The sequence below is a fragment of the Bacillus rossius genome, chromosome 1 (assembly GCF_032445375.1).
Source record: "Bacillus rossius redtenbacheri isolate Brsri chromosome 1, Brsri_v3, whole genome shotgun sequence".
NCBI classification, from domain to species: Eukaryota; Metazoa; Arthropoda; class Insecta; order Phasmatodea; family Bacillidae; genus Bacillus; species Bacillus rossius.
In genome coordinates, this window is record NC_086330.1 from 258,782,135 (window position 1) to 258,796,506 (window position 14,372).

Genomic DNA, 14,372 nt, shown 5'->3' on the forward strand with positions numbered 1-14,372 from the left:
ATGTAAATGGTATTAATAAGTAGTAATAAGTAAGGTGATGATGTATAAAATCTCTAAACTGAAATAAAAAAATAAAATAAAAACAAACAAAAATACAAAATTTACAAAATCAATATCCCCAAAGGTCTGTCAACAGAAAATACAAGCTTGCTTACGCTATTGTAAACTACAAATAATAATTATTACTACACAAACTACCATAAATAAAATTTTACAAATGCTTATAAATTTCATAGTATGCTTGTACTGATTAAAGGATGACTTCTAGCTGGTTATCATACAAATAAGAAATAACTTATAAAATATTAGCTCTAAATTTAAATATGATTATTATAAATGAGTACTTAATTTGCAAATAATTGGCAACCAGCCAAACCAAAACAGTGAATTGCAAAATATATTGGTTGTTGTAATCTGCTTCTTTTCAAGTATACTAACATACCATATGAAACTCAAATACGACTCCCACAAAAAATACTGTGTTTACTCGCAGCAGAGTCGCCCCTATATCCTCTATCTTTCTCTGCTGCAACATGAATCGAAGCTACAGAAAGCTGACTTTTTCGTCTTGTGAATGGGTTTAAACTACAAGGCCTCCAAAGGGTGGCTGGAAACATTCAAGAGCTGCCATAACATCACTACTCATAAAATCCATTGCGTTAAGTAATTCCGTTCCAAAGGTTGCCGAAACTGCACAGCATCCTGAGGCACTACCAACCACAAGATATACACAACGCTGATCACAAGGGTTCAACTGAACTTGATGTATGTGATTTGCAACCATTGAAAATTTTAATTTGTCCACTCTACTATTTTGATAAAAGCGAAAAAATACTCTGTTAAGTAATGGTAATTTATGTTGTGTTATGTTTTAGATAAAGAATAACACAAATGTAACTTGTTTACAATTAAGTGTTTAAGGTTTAATTAAGTCTCATCCCAGTCTCATCCACAGCTTGTGGACACAAATTCAAGAAATCAGACTAAACTAGTGGCAATGATTCTGGTTAATGTTGGGTCAATCGATTTCCTGAAACCTGTCGCTTGCAATGGTATGGATGGATTCAGAATCCAGATGTCGGTGACCAGGCAAGACTCACCACAGATGGCACATTGGTCTGGATGCTCATGAGTGGCTGTGGCTGGGGCGCCTGCTGCGGCTGGGGGGGCCCCATCTTGAACTTGCTGGGGCGACTCAGGTTCGGGAGAGAGTCCATCTTGCACTGCTCGATTATTCTGCTCACCTGCTGCACCGCCACTGTCACATGCCACATGCCATGCTACACTTAATGTATGCTGCCACAAAATAACAAGTGCCAATATCTAAACAGTGGATATTGAGTTAGAATGCTGGCTGGGCAGAAAATAACTTTTGTGACTAACAAAGATGTAACTATTTGGTCTGAACAGTCAGGAACAAGGATAATTATAAACAAGAGAAAAAAAGCTCATTGTGAAAAAAGATGGCTATAAACATGCACCATAAAGAAAACAGCATCAATAACCCTAATAATACCTTTTTTCCCCATACTCTGACTTGGATTTCATGACCAACACTGCAAGTATGGGAAAAACTTATGTTTCACCTACACAGGGAAGTATATGTAGGCATGATGTGCACAAGCCCACACTCCTTTTATAATATTAACCGGAGTGCATTGGAGCGAGAGGAAATAGATCATTAGGAAAATCCCATCAGCTCGCAGCAATGCCAACCACGTTTCCCACTTATGGGAAAATTCAGGTTTGACCACGCAGGGCATGGAACCCAAATCACATTGGTAGGGAGCGAGTTATCTGATTTCTGAACAACAGCAACCTTATGAATACAAAATTGGGGACATCCCTAAACTCCACTGAGCAGAGGCACATCATAGAGCGGAGACCTACAGCTACGAGCAGTCACTCACGACAAACTGCCTGCTTGGTGGGAGCTTGGATGTGGAGGTAGAGAGCTCGCTCTGTCGAGCTGCCTGCCTTGTCCTGACGACTGAGGTAGCGTCCACGCGTCGACACCTGCGCCCCTGAACACAAATCATCGCATTAGTGACTGGTGGCACAGCTGCACTTGCTATACACTCCCATGGATATTCAAACAACCACTTTCTATCAGTAGATTCTCCTTTTTATCTAGGATTTATGAATTTGTATAATTAACGTATATTTTTTAATTGCACTGTAATTTCCTCTACATTAATGCATAACTTTCATGTTTTATACAAAATAATTTCCCACAGTTTAAACTCACAATTACTAAGCCTACATTAAAATAAGTTCATAAAAAATACATAGCATATATTATTCTAAATATGTTGTCTTTGTGGATGTTTCGTGACACTAGCTTTATTACAATGTTGGTTCAAAACCAAATGTTAAATGCTACTTAACACTAACAGTTTTAAAAATTCATAATATATTTTTATTTTGGCAATTTATTTGAACATTTGATAATAACTTATCGAAAAAGAAAATGTGTTGCAATTAAAAAAATTATTTAATAATACCACATTAAAAAATATATTTTTCCAAAGCAGTTGACAGCATTGAATTTACAAAAATTACATCCAAGATGGTTCTAACCTTTATTATTCCTAAAGATAAAATAATTTTTGGAAAGTAAATTTGATTGTTTAAAAAGTTGTTTCCACGAAAAAACTGAACATTATTAAATGTTAACATGTGATTACTCAATGTTCAAGAAAATTAAAAACATTCTATCACCATCAAAGAAAAACTGGATATTTTGATATGCTACGATACGCATGTGGGCACCCAGTGTATCTTGCTCAAAAACTGAACATTTAATGTACAACATTGAGCACAATCTAGAATGGTAACATTGAGTAATTCTGTTAATTGTAGGGGCAACAATGGCAAAAAAGCAAAAACACACAAAGACATTAAATTAAAAGCAGCTGAAGAGCTTTTAATAAAATGGAAAGGTTTCATAAAAGCACATTTGGCACACATCTCCATTAATGGAATAGTTCTTCGCAAAAAGCCAAGGCAAATAGCAGACAGGTTAAGTATCAAAAATTTCCCCACACCTAACGGCTTTGTTGTTTTCATAAAATGAAAAAAAAAAAAAAAAATCTCTCTCACCATTCCCACTATTTTTGTTCTAAACCCTTGAAATATGTTTAAAAAAAATTAGTTTTACACAGGATGTCTACAAATATCTAGTGAACCAATTTCATAACTTTTTTAGATACTTTTAACAAAATTATTGTGTAAGTATTTTATCAAAGGTTATTTTTAAATCCAAACATAAAACCAAAATTACAAAAGAGCATATGTACTACAAAATTGTCTACAATTTGCAGGAAATTTTTAAGTTGGAAAGCTGAAATATTTTTCAGACATAGAGAGAGGTATCAAAAATCAATACACTAGTTAGCAAAAGGTTTCTGGAAATTAAAGTGCTGTAACTTGCAGCACCATTACTGCATGTTTAGGGGCTTTTTTGTGACTTTCCTGACCAGTCCTTCAGATACTTTTCTTTAACATGGCTTAGGACACCTCATTCTAAGGTTGTTTTTTTGTTTGCCATCTTGATGATAAGGCCATTACAAACGGATACACAATGCTCTTGGCAGCAAGGGCACTACAGACGGACACAGATATTACCAGTCACGAGGATAGGGGAAGGTAACGGCTGTGGCCTACAGCACTTGTCTGGAACGACTTCAGAATACCTTGGGAAACCTAAATCTGGATGGGTGGACAAGGTTTCTAACTCAAGTCTCACGAACGCAAGTTCAACATCTTAATGTTGCACAATCTCGCTATGCATTATGAAAATAATCAAATGGTAAAAATTCATCCAGAAATTCATAAATTTTAATACAGAAGCATAAATTGTCAGTACAATTTGAAGTTGTGGTATATGTTTGTGTCAAACAGTCACTTCCGAATAATAATTTCTCACAATTGTAGTACAGTATGATCTTAATGTCATGCAGGCAACTTATCTGTGCTATATAGGTGTCAGCATTTTAGTCACGTAAATACACAAGTGTCAATTAACTGATAAAGAGTGAAGAAGGTATGTGGAATGTGCAGTATTCATAAGACTCTGTCTCAAGCGCTATGATGATTTCTTTTCATTATTTCATCATTTCTTAAATTAAAGGGCTATTTATGAAATTTCAACGTGATACCTTTGTTCTTTTGTCAAAAACATATAAAGAGTGTAAAAAGTCAAACAAGTGATAAAAATTACAAACACTTGCAAAATGTTTTACATCATTAGGCTGCACTTAGTGAATTTCTGTTAAAATATTTAAGACGGAACAAATGCAAGGTAAGTATCACGATAGTATTTCAGAAATAGTGCTGAAATGATAGTAATGATGAGAAAATAAAAAACTGATGTAGCGTATGAGACCAAGCCTCAAAACGTAGAATGCAATCACAACTCTTATTTGAATCACAAAAAACTTTTAATTATAAAAAAACACTGCAGAGTACCACATTAAAACAAACATCCGAAACAATTTAAAGAATACTTAGCTCAGCAATTAGAGTTGTCGTATTCACCTGAAAGAGTATTTATGACGTCTTGGATAAATCCCTTTGTGAGCAGCTCGCGCGCAGCAAATGGGGCATCATTTATGTCAAATTCTGACAGGAACACATCAACTGTGCTACGAACCTTAAAAAGGAAAATCACTTCTTATAAACTATAAATACAATACTTATTTACTACTATTAAAAATAACTGCCAGTGTTTCATACAGAAAAAAATTAATAATTGAGATTCTTAAAAATAGTCTAGGACGAAGATACTAAAAGCAGGAACTCCAAAATATTAAATTTTAATAATTAGGATCTAACTAGGATATAACATCTCGTAGACATGGAGGTCATTAGAAATGATGAGTGGTAGTGGTATGAGAATGGGGCAATACAGGGTCAGCCACGTTTTACACTACAGAAAAATCTGGTTTGACCCCCTCTGGAAATCTTAGCCATGTTACATTGGCAGGAGACGAGTAATCTTAAAGTTCCCAGGTTCTTCAACCAGAGAGGGAGCGTATTTGTGGACCAGTGTAATGTAAACATTGATGGAGCACGTGCATTGTTGGATATATGTGGATTTATTTAATATCTTTACCATTTCTGGTGGCTTCATATCTATGCTAATAATAAAACTGTTCAAGGTAAAATCCTGCACATTGGATGATATAATGAAAAAACTATTGGAAATGGCAATTTATATTATTTAGAACTCCAAATTGTCATTTGTCAGTATTTGTCTGTGTTTGTTTGCGCCAACATCAATTGAAATAACTCAATGAATTATTAGTATGGTATTTGGCTAACTTAAAAACTAGGCTGTACATAATTACAGCATTCCATCCCTAAGGAGTAAATATGGTTTAAGATAAACAATTCTATCTCCGAATATAATAAAACATTAGAAAATATATTGGGTACCAACAAAAAACATACAAAAACTACCAACCACAATTTAACCATTCTGTGAAATTCAACCTCTATGGGGTGAAAAAGAGGTAAATATGGTTTAAAGATAAATAATTATATCTCAGAATATAATCAAGCAAAAGAAAATATATTGGGTAGCAATAATAAACATTCAAAAACTACCATTTTGTGAAAATCAAGTCCTAAGGGGTAAAAAGCGGTAAATATTGTTTGCAGATATATAATTATATATCTAAATATAATCAAACTTAAGCAAAGTTATTGCGTACCAATAATAAATATACAAAAACTACCAACTACAATATTGTACCATTTGGCGAAATTCAACCCATAAGGGGAAAGGGGGTGTAAAAGGGGTAGATATGGTTTTAAAACAAGAAATTAACACTTCTGATTCAATTAAAATTAGGGGTAAGAAATTAAGAAAAAACAACTTACATGTGGATTTTTAATTGTATTTTTTTCACTTATCAATATTCATCATTTGATTCATGTATTTGATTTAATTAAAATAATATCTCTGCAACTAATTAAGTAAGTTAATTATATAATAAAAAATAAACCACACACATTATTTTACCACTTTACCACTTTGCGAGATTCCATCTTTGAGGGATGTAAAATGGGTAATTTTGTTAAGAAAAAAAATGCATATTTCCGAATCTACTAGATCTAAGGGTAAGAATTCAAGAATGAACCGTAAGCATATTGAGTTACAAATTGTATTCAACTTTTGAGGCGGTGAATAGTCGGTAGGTTTTGCTTTATCATAATAAATTTATATCTCCATAACAAATAAAGCTGGATGTAAGGTTCTGTTACCCTTTTTTAAAATCCGACCCCACAGGCAGTTAAAATGGGGTACGTCAGTTTCAATACAAGGTGGAGCAAAGAAAACGCATATCTTTAACTACTGAAGAACTTTGGTTCTTTTAATGATAGAAAAACGTTTTACAATAAATAATATTTTTATTGCATTTTTGAAATCTGCATATTATAATTAGGTTCAGAAAATACTGTCAGTAAGATAATGTCATTGGATGCAAATCTGGAGCCTCTCCTGAAAGCCCTAAACAGTTTTCGCCCAACATTTCATTTGACACAGCTTCAATTTCTTGACGAATAGAAATTTTTAGGTCTTCGATTCTGCATGGTTTGCTTATATACACTCAATTTCAAGAAGCCCCACAAGAAGAAGTCACAAACAGATAGATCCGAGAGTGTGCGAGTCAAGGAACACAGCCGAATGTCCAAGATTCATTTATTGAACAACTTCCATCGATGCTCTCGCCATGCGAGCTGTGGCACCCTCATGTTGGAACCATAATTCTTTCATGTTCACCCTATGCCTTTCCAGTTCTGGTTGCAGGAACTTGTATCACATTTCGATGTAGCATGCTGATGTCACAGTAACTGCAGATCCCTCTTCAAAAAAGTAACCCCTATCTTGAAGACATTGCACAAGACTGTTACTTTTAAGCTGTGGAGAATTTTTTGGCGTAGATTATGTAAGTCTCCGATGCCCAGTACCGGCAGATACTTACGTTAACATAGCCATCCAGATTAGGACGTCAGCCTTCCATAAAAATGACATTTATTATGCCTTTCATAAAACCTATTTCACTTAGCTGCTGGACGATCACTATTTTGTACTGGTGAAATATGAGCGCAGGGTGTATGATGCGAACAATGTGACACAACCACCATTACAGAACTAATGCGGATCGTTTCTGACTAGTATGAACTACCCTTCTCACTTTTTCAACGTTTTCCGGAGTTCAGACTGAACGAGGAAGACCAGGTGCTTTTTCTTTATCACACATCCCGTACTTATAACACATCGGAGTACGGTGTTCCGATCTGGAACTGTATTTTGATGTTCAGAAAAGACAAACTGTGATTACAGAATCATTGTTTCTAAAACTGCTAGAAAGCAAACATGCAATGTTATACGCTCCATAGTGAATGAAACTGCGTAGTCTGAGCTGTCTGCCACATGTTGCTGAAGGTCAACTTCCCATTGAGTACCAGCAGTTTAAAAAACATGTATTTCCTCTACTCCACCCTGTAGTAAAAAATCATATATTCAAGCAAATTAGGCTGGGGGTAAGAAACTGAGCAAGATTAATGTACATTATATGATATCATAGTATGTTTTCAATCTTTACCATTTTTCTATGTTCAACTGCAAATGGGATGAAAAGGCAGAGAGTTAGGTTTTATAAACGTCACATTGCTGAAGCTAATAAAGCATGATGCAACTTATGCGGTATTATTTATAAACACGCAAAATTTAACAACTCTTTTTTAAGTACTTGCTGAAATTTTTCTTTTTAAAGGTGAAAGATTGTAAATTTTTAATATTAAAAAAAATCTTCTGATCAAAACAAACTTAATTTAAGATACTGACAATAAAAAAATACCTTAAACTACCTTCTCCTATTCAAAGTTCTCCAAAATATCACCTCTTAAGTTGTAACAAGGGTAAATATTATTTTAAAAAAATAAAGAAGTTACGGAATCAACAAATTAGTATCCGTAAAATAAATTAAAATTCAATAGATATACATATATATTTTGTATTTCACATCTACATAAAAAAAATGAAATGAGTTTGGTTTGATTTGGTTAAGGGATATTGTCATATATACTAAATCTATAGTTTTAAATTTTTACATAGGCATACCTGTAGGAAAAGAGGAGAGGGTGAAATAATAATTTAAGTTATACTAAACATAACTAACAATAAATAAATAATAAATTTGATACTTGTACTCTACATTTCAACTAAAGATGCTATTGTTTCAAAATCATAAAATAATGTAGGTATCTGTAATAGGTAAAATTATTTCATTATTCTAAGCATAGCTATAGCCAAAATAAATAAAATTGTAAGTGTAAACAATGAATAATCATAATTAAAATTAAATAGGTGCATATTTCATAATTGTTTTTAAATTTGCTATCTCTTGAAATGAAAAGGAGGTAAGTGCAATTTCATCAAGATAAATATCCTCGAACAAACTGAACGAGAGTTACATAATCAGATACTTAATCTATACTAACAATTTAAGAAAGGCATACATAATTTTTTTTAGGGAATATCATTCTTAAATGGTTTTGTTAGGAATTAAATCTTTTATACACCTGACAATTTATTGTTTGCAATTCTTTAGTAAAAATGTTTTGAATTAAGCACTTACTTCTCTCACAATGGTAAAATATCAGCAACATCCACACATTGCACAAGCAAAGCCGTGGGTTATTAATATTAATTAGCTATTAATAAACGTGAAGTGACTGAAAGCTTATGCTTGTAGCCTAATTTCTAAAGGCAATTTGAATGGGAAAAAGGAGTGCTTTTGTGGAAGTGCAGGGCTACCTTTGCTAAAACAGACTTGGACTTCTCGACTGTGTTTTTAATATTCTTATCATCAGAAAACACAAGAGATGATGGATCATTACCATGATTCTACACTTACCAAGCTTAAATTAGATATATAATTGCAGTGTTACAGTTGTAACTCACACAATCAGTCAACACATATCATATATTATAAAACCCTGTAGGCCGAGACTGTTAGTAACACACTGTAAATATAGTTTATATGTTTATAGATATACAGACGTCAGATATGGGTGTTTTTAGAACTTTCTTGTTCAAACAGAATTTCCATTATTTCCTTAAAAATTTGTCTGTAAGGCAATGAAAGACAGCACCACAGTTCCTTCACACTAAATGATTACAATTACTAGCTGTTTAGAGATATGCAATTTAACGTTACTAATACTTTGTGATGTCTTTTTATTGTGCGCCACCATCTTGTGCTGTGGGGAATTTTATTAATGGTAATGAAAATCAGTGGTCAGATCTTACGCGATCATATTGTTCAAGATTTTTACAGGCCTACTAGATACCTAGTCAAATTTGTAGTAAATAAATATATAAAAGATGAAATTTAAAATTTTCTGGACAATCCTGAGTACATAGTAAGGAATAGAGGTGATCAATATTCATTAACATACGCAAGGTCGAGATTGTAGAGAAGTAATGTAAGAGTTTTATTAGATGTTAAAAATACCTCGCAATTAGCAACTCTTTGTGTTACACCTCTATAGAGGTGTCTCTATAGAGTCCACTTTGTGCTGATGCTCCCAAAAAAAAATTATTATGGTTTCATGTTGTACAGCACCATGAGGATGTGCAAGTGGTTTAAAGTGTTAGTCATGTGAGATGCACAATTCCATGAGAAACTTCATCTGCTGCACTACTGGAGGTATTAAGATTATAACTTATGATCTGCCTCACTCAGTTGCCTAACAATTAACCTAAACATTTAATGATAGAATGCATGGTGACTCAGAAAATATTTGGACTGACGTACTACATAAGGCCTCTCACCCTCTTTCCAAAAGGTGAAAGCATTTTGATTAACTTATTCCTGTGCTATGAAATTGTGCAGTAAAGGGTTCCCACACTCTTACTTCAGCTCATTTCCCTGAGCTTTCCCTGTTTTCCAAATTCTCCCTGCCTGCGGGAACCCTCGCAGAGGTGCAACACTGCTCACATTCTGAAGGCATCATGATTTCAATTATTCGGTTTTTCCTACAACCAATCCAAATTTTTTTTCTCAGATGGTTCTAATCACAGGCACTGCAGAATTCTTTCTCCAATTTCCTTGAATTTTGTTGTGTGTCTCCATCTCAATGACTTAGCTATCACAGAAAGTTAGGAGTTGGCAGATGTCACTGCGACCTTGTACGAGGAGGATAGCTACAAAATTTACCTGCACACTTTCATTGAAAGCACCTTACTCTATGTAGGTGGCATGTGCAGACTTACTTATACAAAATAACTTTGGAAATTGATACGTGACAAAAATATTTTAAACACTTATTTCGTTACAAGAGTGTTGAAGGGTTATGTTTTTGTTGTTTCAGATTTCACAGTTAAAGATTATATGGCTCTTTAAAAACAATAAAAAAACTCACTTTGGGCAATTTCTTTAAGAAAATAGTTTGAACAATGTTAGTAATTATATCAAAATAAAATAATAGTAACCTGTTTATGTCATCTAAGTAGTAAATTTGTAACTATGTATGACAATCGTTCTTTTCAATAAAGCAGTCTGTTGTGAATATCCAATGATTCTTAATAGGTTATGGGCTACTCCCGAATTTATCAGTTATTTTAAGTTGAAATAGATAAATTGTGCTTGTTGATTCATGGAAACATGAACTCGAACTACATCGCTAGTGTGCCAAAGTTAAAAGGCAGGGAAAATTACGATGAGTGGTGTTTTGCGGCTGAAAACTTACTGGTCTTGGATAGCATGGACAATTACATCAAACCAACGGCCGGCTTCGAAATAAAGCCAGCGGAAGATGCAAAAACAAAGGCAAAACTATATTGACAATTTATTGATCCCAGTTTGTACGTGCATATCAGAAATACGGAAAGTTCAGCGGCATTATTGACTAAGTTGAAGACCATGTTTGATGACTCCGGTTTCTCGAGGAAGATAACCCTACTTCGACATTTGATTTCAATAAGATTGGATAATTGTGACTCGATGGATACCTACATCACACAAATCATCGAAACAGCTCAAAGGTTAAATGGCACAGGATTTACAATAACCGATGAATTGGTGGGATCATTATTATTAGCAGGTTTGTCTGATCATTACTCTCCAATGATTATGGCCATAGAACATTCAGATATTTTGATAACTGCTGATGTCATTAAGTCAAAGTTGCTTGACATGGAGGTTACCAAAGAGTCTGGCGTTAGTGGCACTGCATTCGTAGCAAAAAATCAATATTTTCTGGCAATACTAAGCCGAAGAAAAATGGCGTTGCAAATACGTCAAACAAGAAGACAGAGACAGATTCAATAACAAAAGAAGTTGTTTGATATAATTGTAAAAGCAGCGGACATTATCGAAACCAGTGCCTGTTATTGAAGAAAACCGCTAGGTAATAAATGTGTTTTTAACGTTGTTTTTATAAACGGAAAGTTTAACAAGACGGAATGGTATGTCGACAGTGGTGCGAGTGCGCAAATGACCGTAAACAAGGATTGGTTGAAAAACATGAACTTATCAATGTGGTTTACCAGAGATCATCGTTGCTAACGAATCAAAGGTGTCAGTTTATTGTTCCGGAAATATGAACATCGTTTCGGATTTGGAATGTCACAACTCTGTTAAAAATGTGCTATGCGTGCCTACTTTGGCAACAAATTTGTCATCAGTTAGCGAACTTATCAGGAATGGCAACCATGTAGTATTTGAAGAAAAGCATTATTATATTTATGACAGAAGTGATGCTTTAGTTGCGATATCTGATTTAACTGATGGTGTTTATAAATTGAGGTTGCAGTCGCCGAGTTACATATTGGCAGCTCCTGTAGTAACCGGAAGATTATGGCACAGGAGGCTGGCTCATATCAACAGTCAAGATATGAACAAAATGAAAAATGGCATTGTAGATGGCTTGTCATATGATGGATCGTTTGACATAACAAAAGCAGAATGTACCACTTGTTGTGAGGGAAAGCAAATGAGATTGCCATTCTCTCATGTTGGTGAACGAAGTACAAAATCATGTCATCGGATACACAGTGATTTGTGTGGACCAATGGAGGTGAATTCTTTAAAGGCAGCAGATATTTAATGCTATTTGTAGATTATAGAAGGATGACTTTCATCTATTTTCTCAAACAGAAAAGTGAAGCTTTAACTAGATTTAAAGAGTTTAAATCAATGGTAGAAAATCAGCAAGGAGAGAAAATAAAGATCTCTCACAGATAATCGACTTGAATACTGCAGTAAAGAATTTGAAAATTATTAATTAAAACAATATGGTATTATTCACCAGAAAAATAATACTTATACACCCAAACAAAATGGTGTCTGCGAAAGAGCTAATCGCTCAGTGGTTGAAAAGGGCAAATGTCTTTTGTATGATGCAAAGTTGGGCAAGAGATTTTGGGAGGAAGCGGCCAGTACTGCTGTTTACCTTAAAAACAGGTCCATTGTGTCAGGAGTACCGAAGACCCCTTATGAACTATGGCATGGGACAAAACCCAACCTAGGTAACATCAGATTGTCAGAAGTAAGGTGATGGTACATGTTCCCAAGGAGAAACGACTCAAATGGGATAAGAAAGCCACACAGCACATCTTAGTTGGATATGGAGAGGATGTGAAAGGATATAGTTGTTTAATCCTACCAAAAACACTATCATCACCAGCAGGGATGCCATTGTATTAGAAGGCGAGACAGGTGATATAGCAACCAGTGAAGATGCTATATGGATACCAGATCATGAGGCATAGTGTGGGAACACCAGAGATCAGTGTGGAGAAGGAGAGCAGCGATTCAGTGGGGGCATTATGTGTTCCAGAAGTAGAGGATCAAAGTGACAGCTTTTCAGATTCTTCAGTATACACTGATGGTGAAGAAACATTTTATGAATTTCCACCAAGTGAAGTGCAGGAGGTTCAGACAACATTGGTTCCCGATCCGGAGACAAAGTGGCAAAGGAAACAGCCAGAGCGGTACGGCTTTAGCAACATGTGCGTATCCAGTACTGTTCCAGCATCTGAAGAGATCTCAATCTCAGAGGCTCTGGAAGGGCCTGAGAAGGAGCAGTGGAGGCGTGCCGTGGCTGATGAGTTACAGTCATATGAGGGCAATGATGCGTGGGAGCTTGTCAAAAACCCTGGTGATGTATCTATAGTGAAGTGTCGTTGGGTGTTAGTAAAAAAGTTTGATGTGGACAATAATGTGCGGTACCAGGCTAGGCTTGTGGCCAAAGCTTTACGCAGAAGCCAGGTGTAGATTATACTCATACGTTTGCACCTGTAATTCGTCATTCCACTCTTAGATTATTGTTTGCTGTTTGTGTTAAAATGGGAATGAGCATAACACATTTAGATGTAACTACTGCTTTTCTAAATGGTGTTTTAAAAGAAAAAATTTACATGTCAATACCGGAAGGGTTTGCAAACAAACGTGGGGGAAATGTGTTAGGATTAAACGTGCAATTTACAGTTTAAAGCAGTCATCTCTAGTATGGTATGAGAAAGTTAAAGATTATCTTTGTAAATTAGGTTTCAATAACAGTCAATATGAACCATGTTTGTTTGCAAAAACTAAGGGTGATGTAAAAATAATCATTGGGTTGTATGTAGATGATTTCTTGATTTTTTTCAAACAATGACAGAGAAACTGAAAATTTAAAAAAAAATTATTAGCTTCAGAGTTCAAGTTAAAGAATTTGGGTCATGTTAGACAGTATCTAGGAATGAGAATAAATGTAAGCAAAGATAAAAATGTTATAACTATTGATCAAACACAGTACATTGAACCAAAATTGAATGTAGAAAAATCTACAGAATGTTTACCTAATCTTTCTTATCAAAAACTCATTGGCAGTTTAATGTATTTAGCAGTATTAACAAGACCAGACATTGCCTATGCTGTAAGCCATCTCAGCGAATTTAATACTTGTTATAATATAAGTTGTTATAATTATGCAAAAAGAATATAAGATACTTACAATGTACTAAAAATTATTGTTTAAAGTGATGTCGTCTGAGGCTACGCCCTCCCTAAGCCAGATGTGCCTCACGCCATCGCCGCCCCCCCCTCTCCTCACACCACCACCCTCTGTTTAAAACCTCCCGCCGCTGAGTGCGTGCGTGTGTGTGTGTGAGCCCTGCGAGAGGCAGTAGCTTCAGTGCCACGTTCCCGTAAAAACTTAATTAAAATAATAAGTAATTGTAATGTAAACCTTTTATTTTAATTTTTTTAAATTCCTAAGTGTTTATGTTTTAAGTTTTTAGTTAGTAAGGACGGCGCAGTGCCCCAGGCAGGCAACCCCCGAAATACCAGCAACTACTTTTTTGAACTTTA

General features: G+C 34.8%; 1 protein-coding gene across 8 annotated transcripts in view; it reads right to left on the minus strand.

Moving 5' to 3' along the window:
- Positions 1-14,372, minus strand: part of LOC134527514 (trithorax group protein osa-like) — a 251,358-nt gene that overhangs the window by 210,246 nt on the left and 26,740 nt on the right. For 7 of the 8 annotated variants that reach the window (XR_010074209.1, XR_010074208.1, XM_063360248.1 and 4 more), the window contains exons 3-5: positions 4,540-4,654; positions 1,911-2,024; positions 1,101-1,258 (exon numbers count right to left, since the gene is read on the minus strand). Coding sequence is in view for 6 of the 8 variants with exons in the window: in XM_063360248.1 (XP_063216318.1) it covers positions 1,101-1,258; positions 1,911-2,024; positions 4,540-4,654 (387 nt within the window). In the remaining 2 variants the exon portion in view is untranslated. The remainder of the gene's footprint in view (positions 1-1,100; positions 1,259-1,910; positions 2,025-4,539; positions 4,655-14,372) is intronic. The other variant, XM_063360249.1, reaches the window with a different exon arrangement.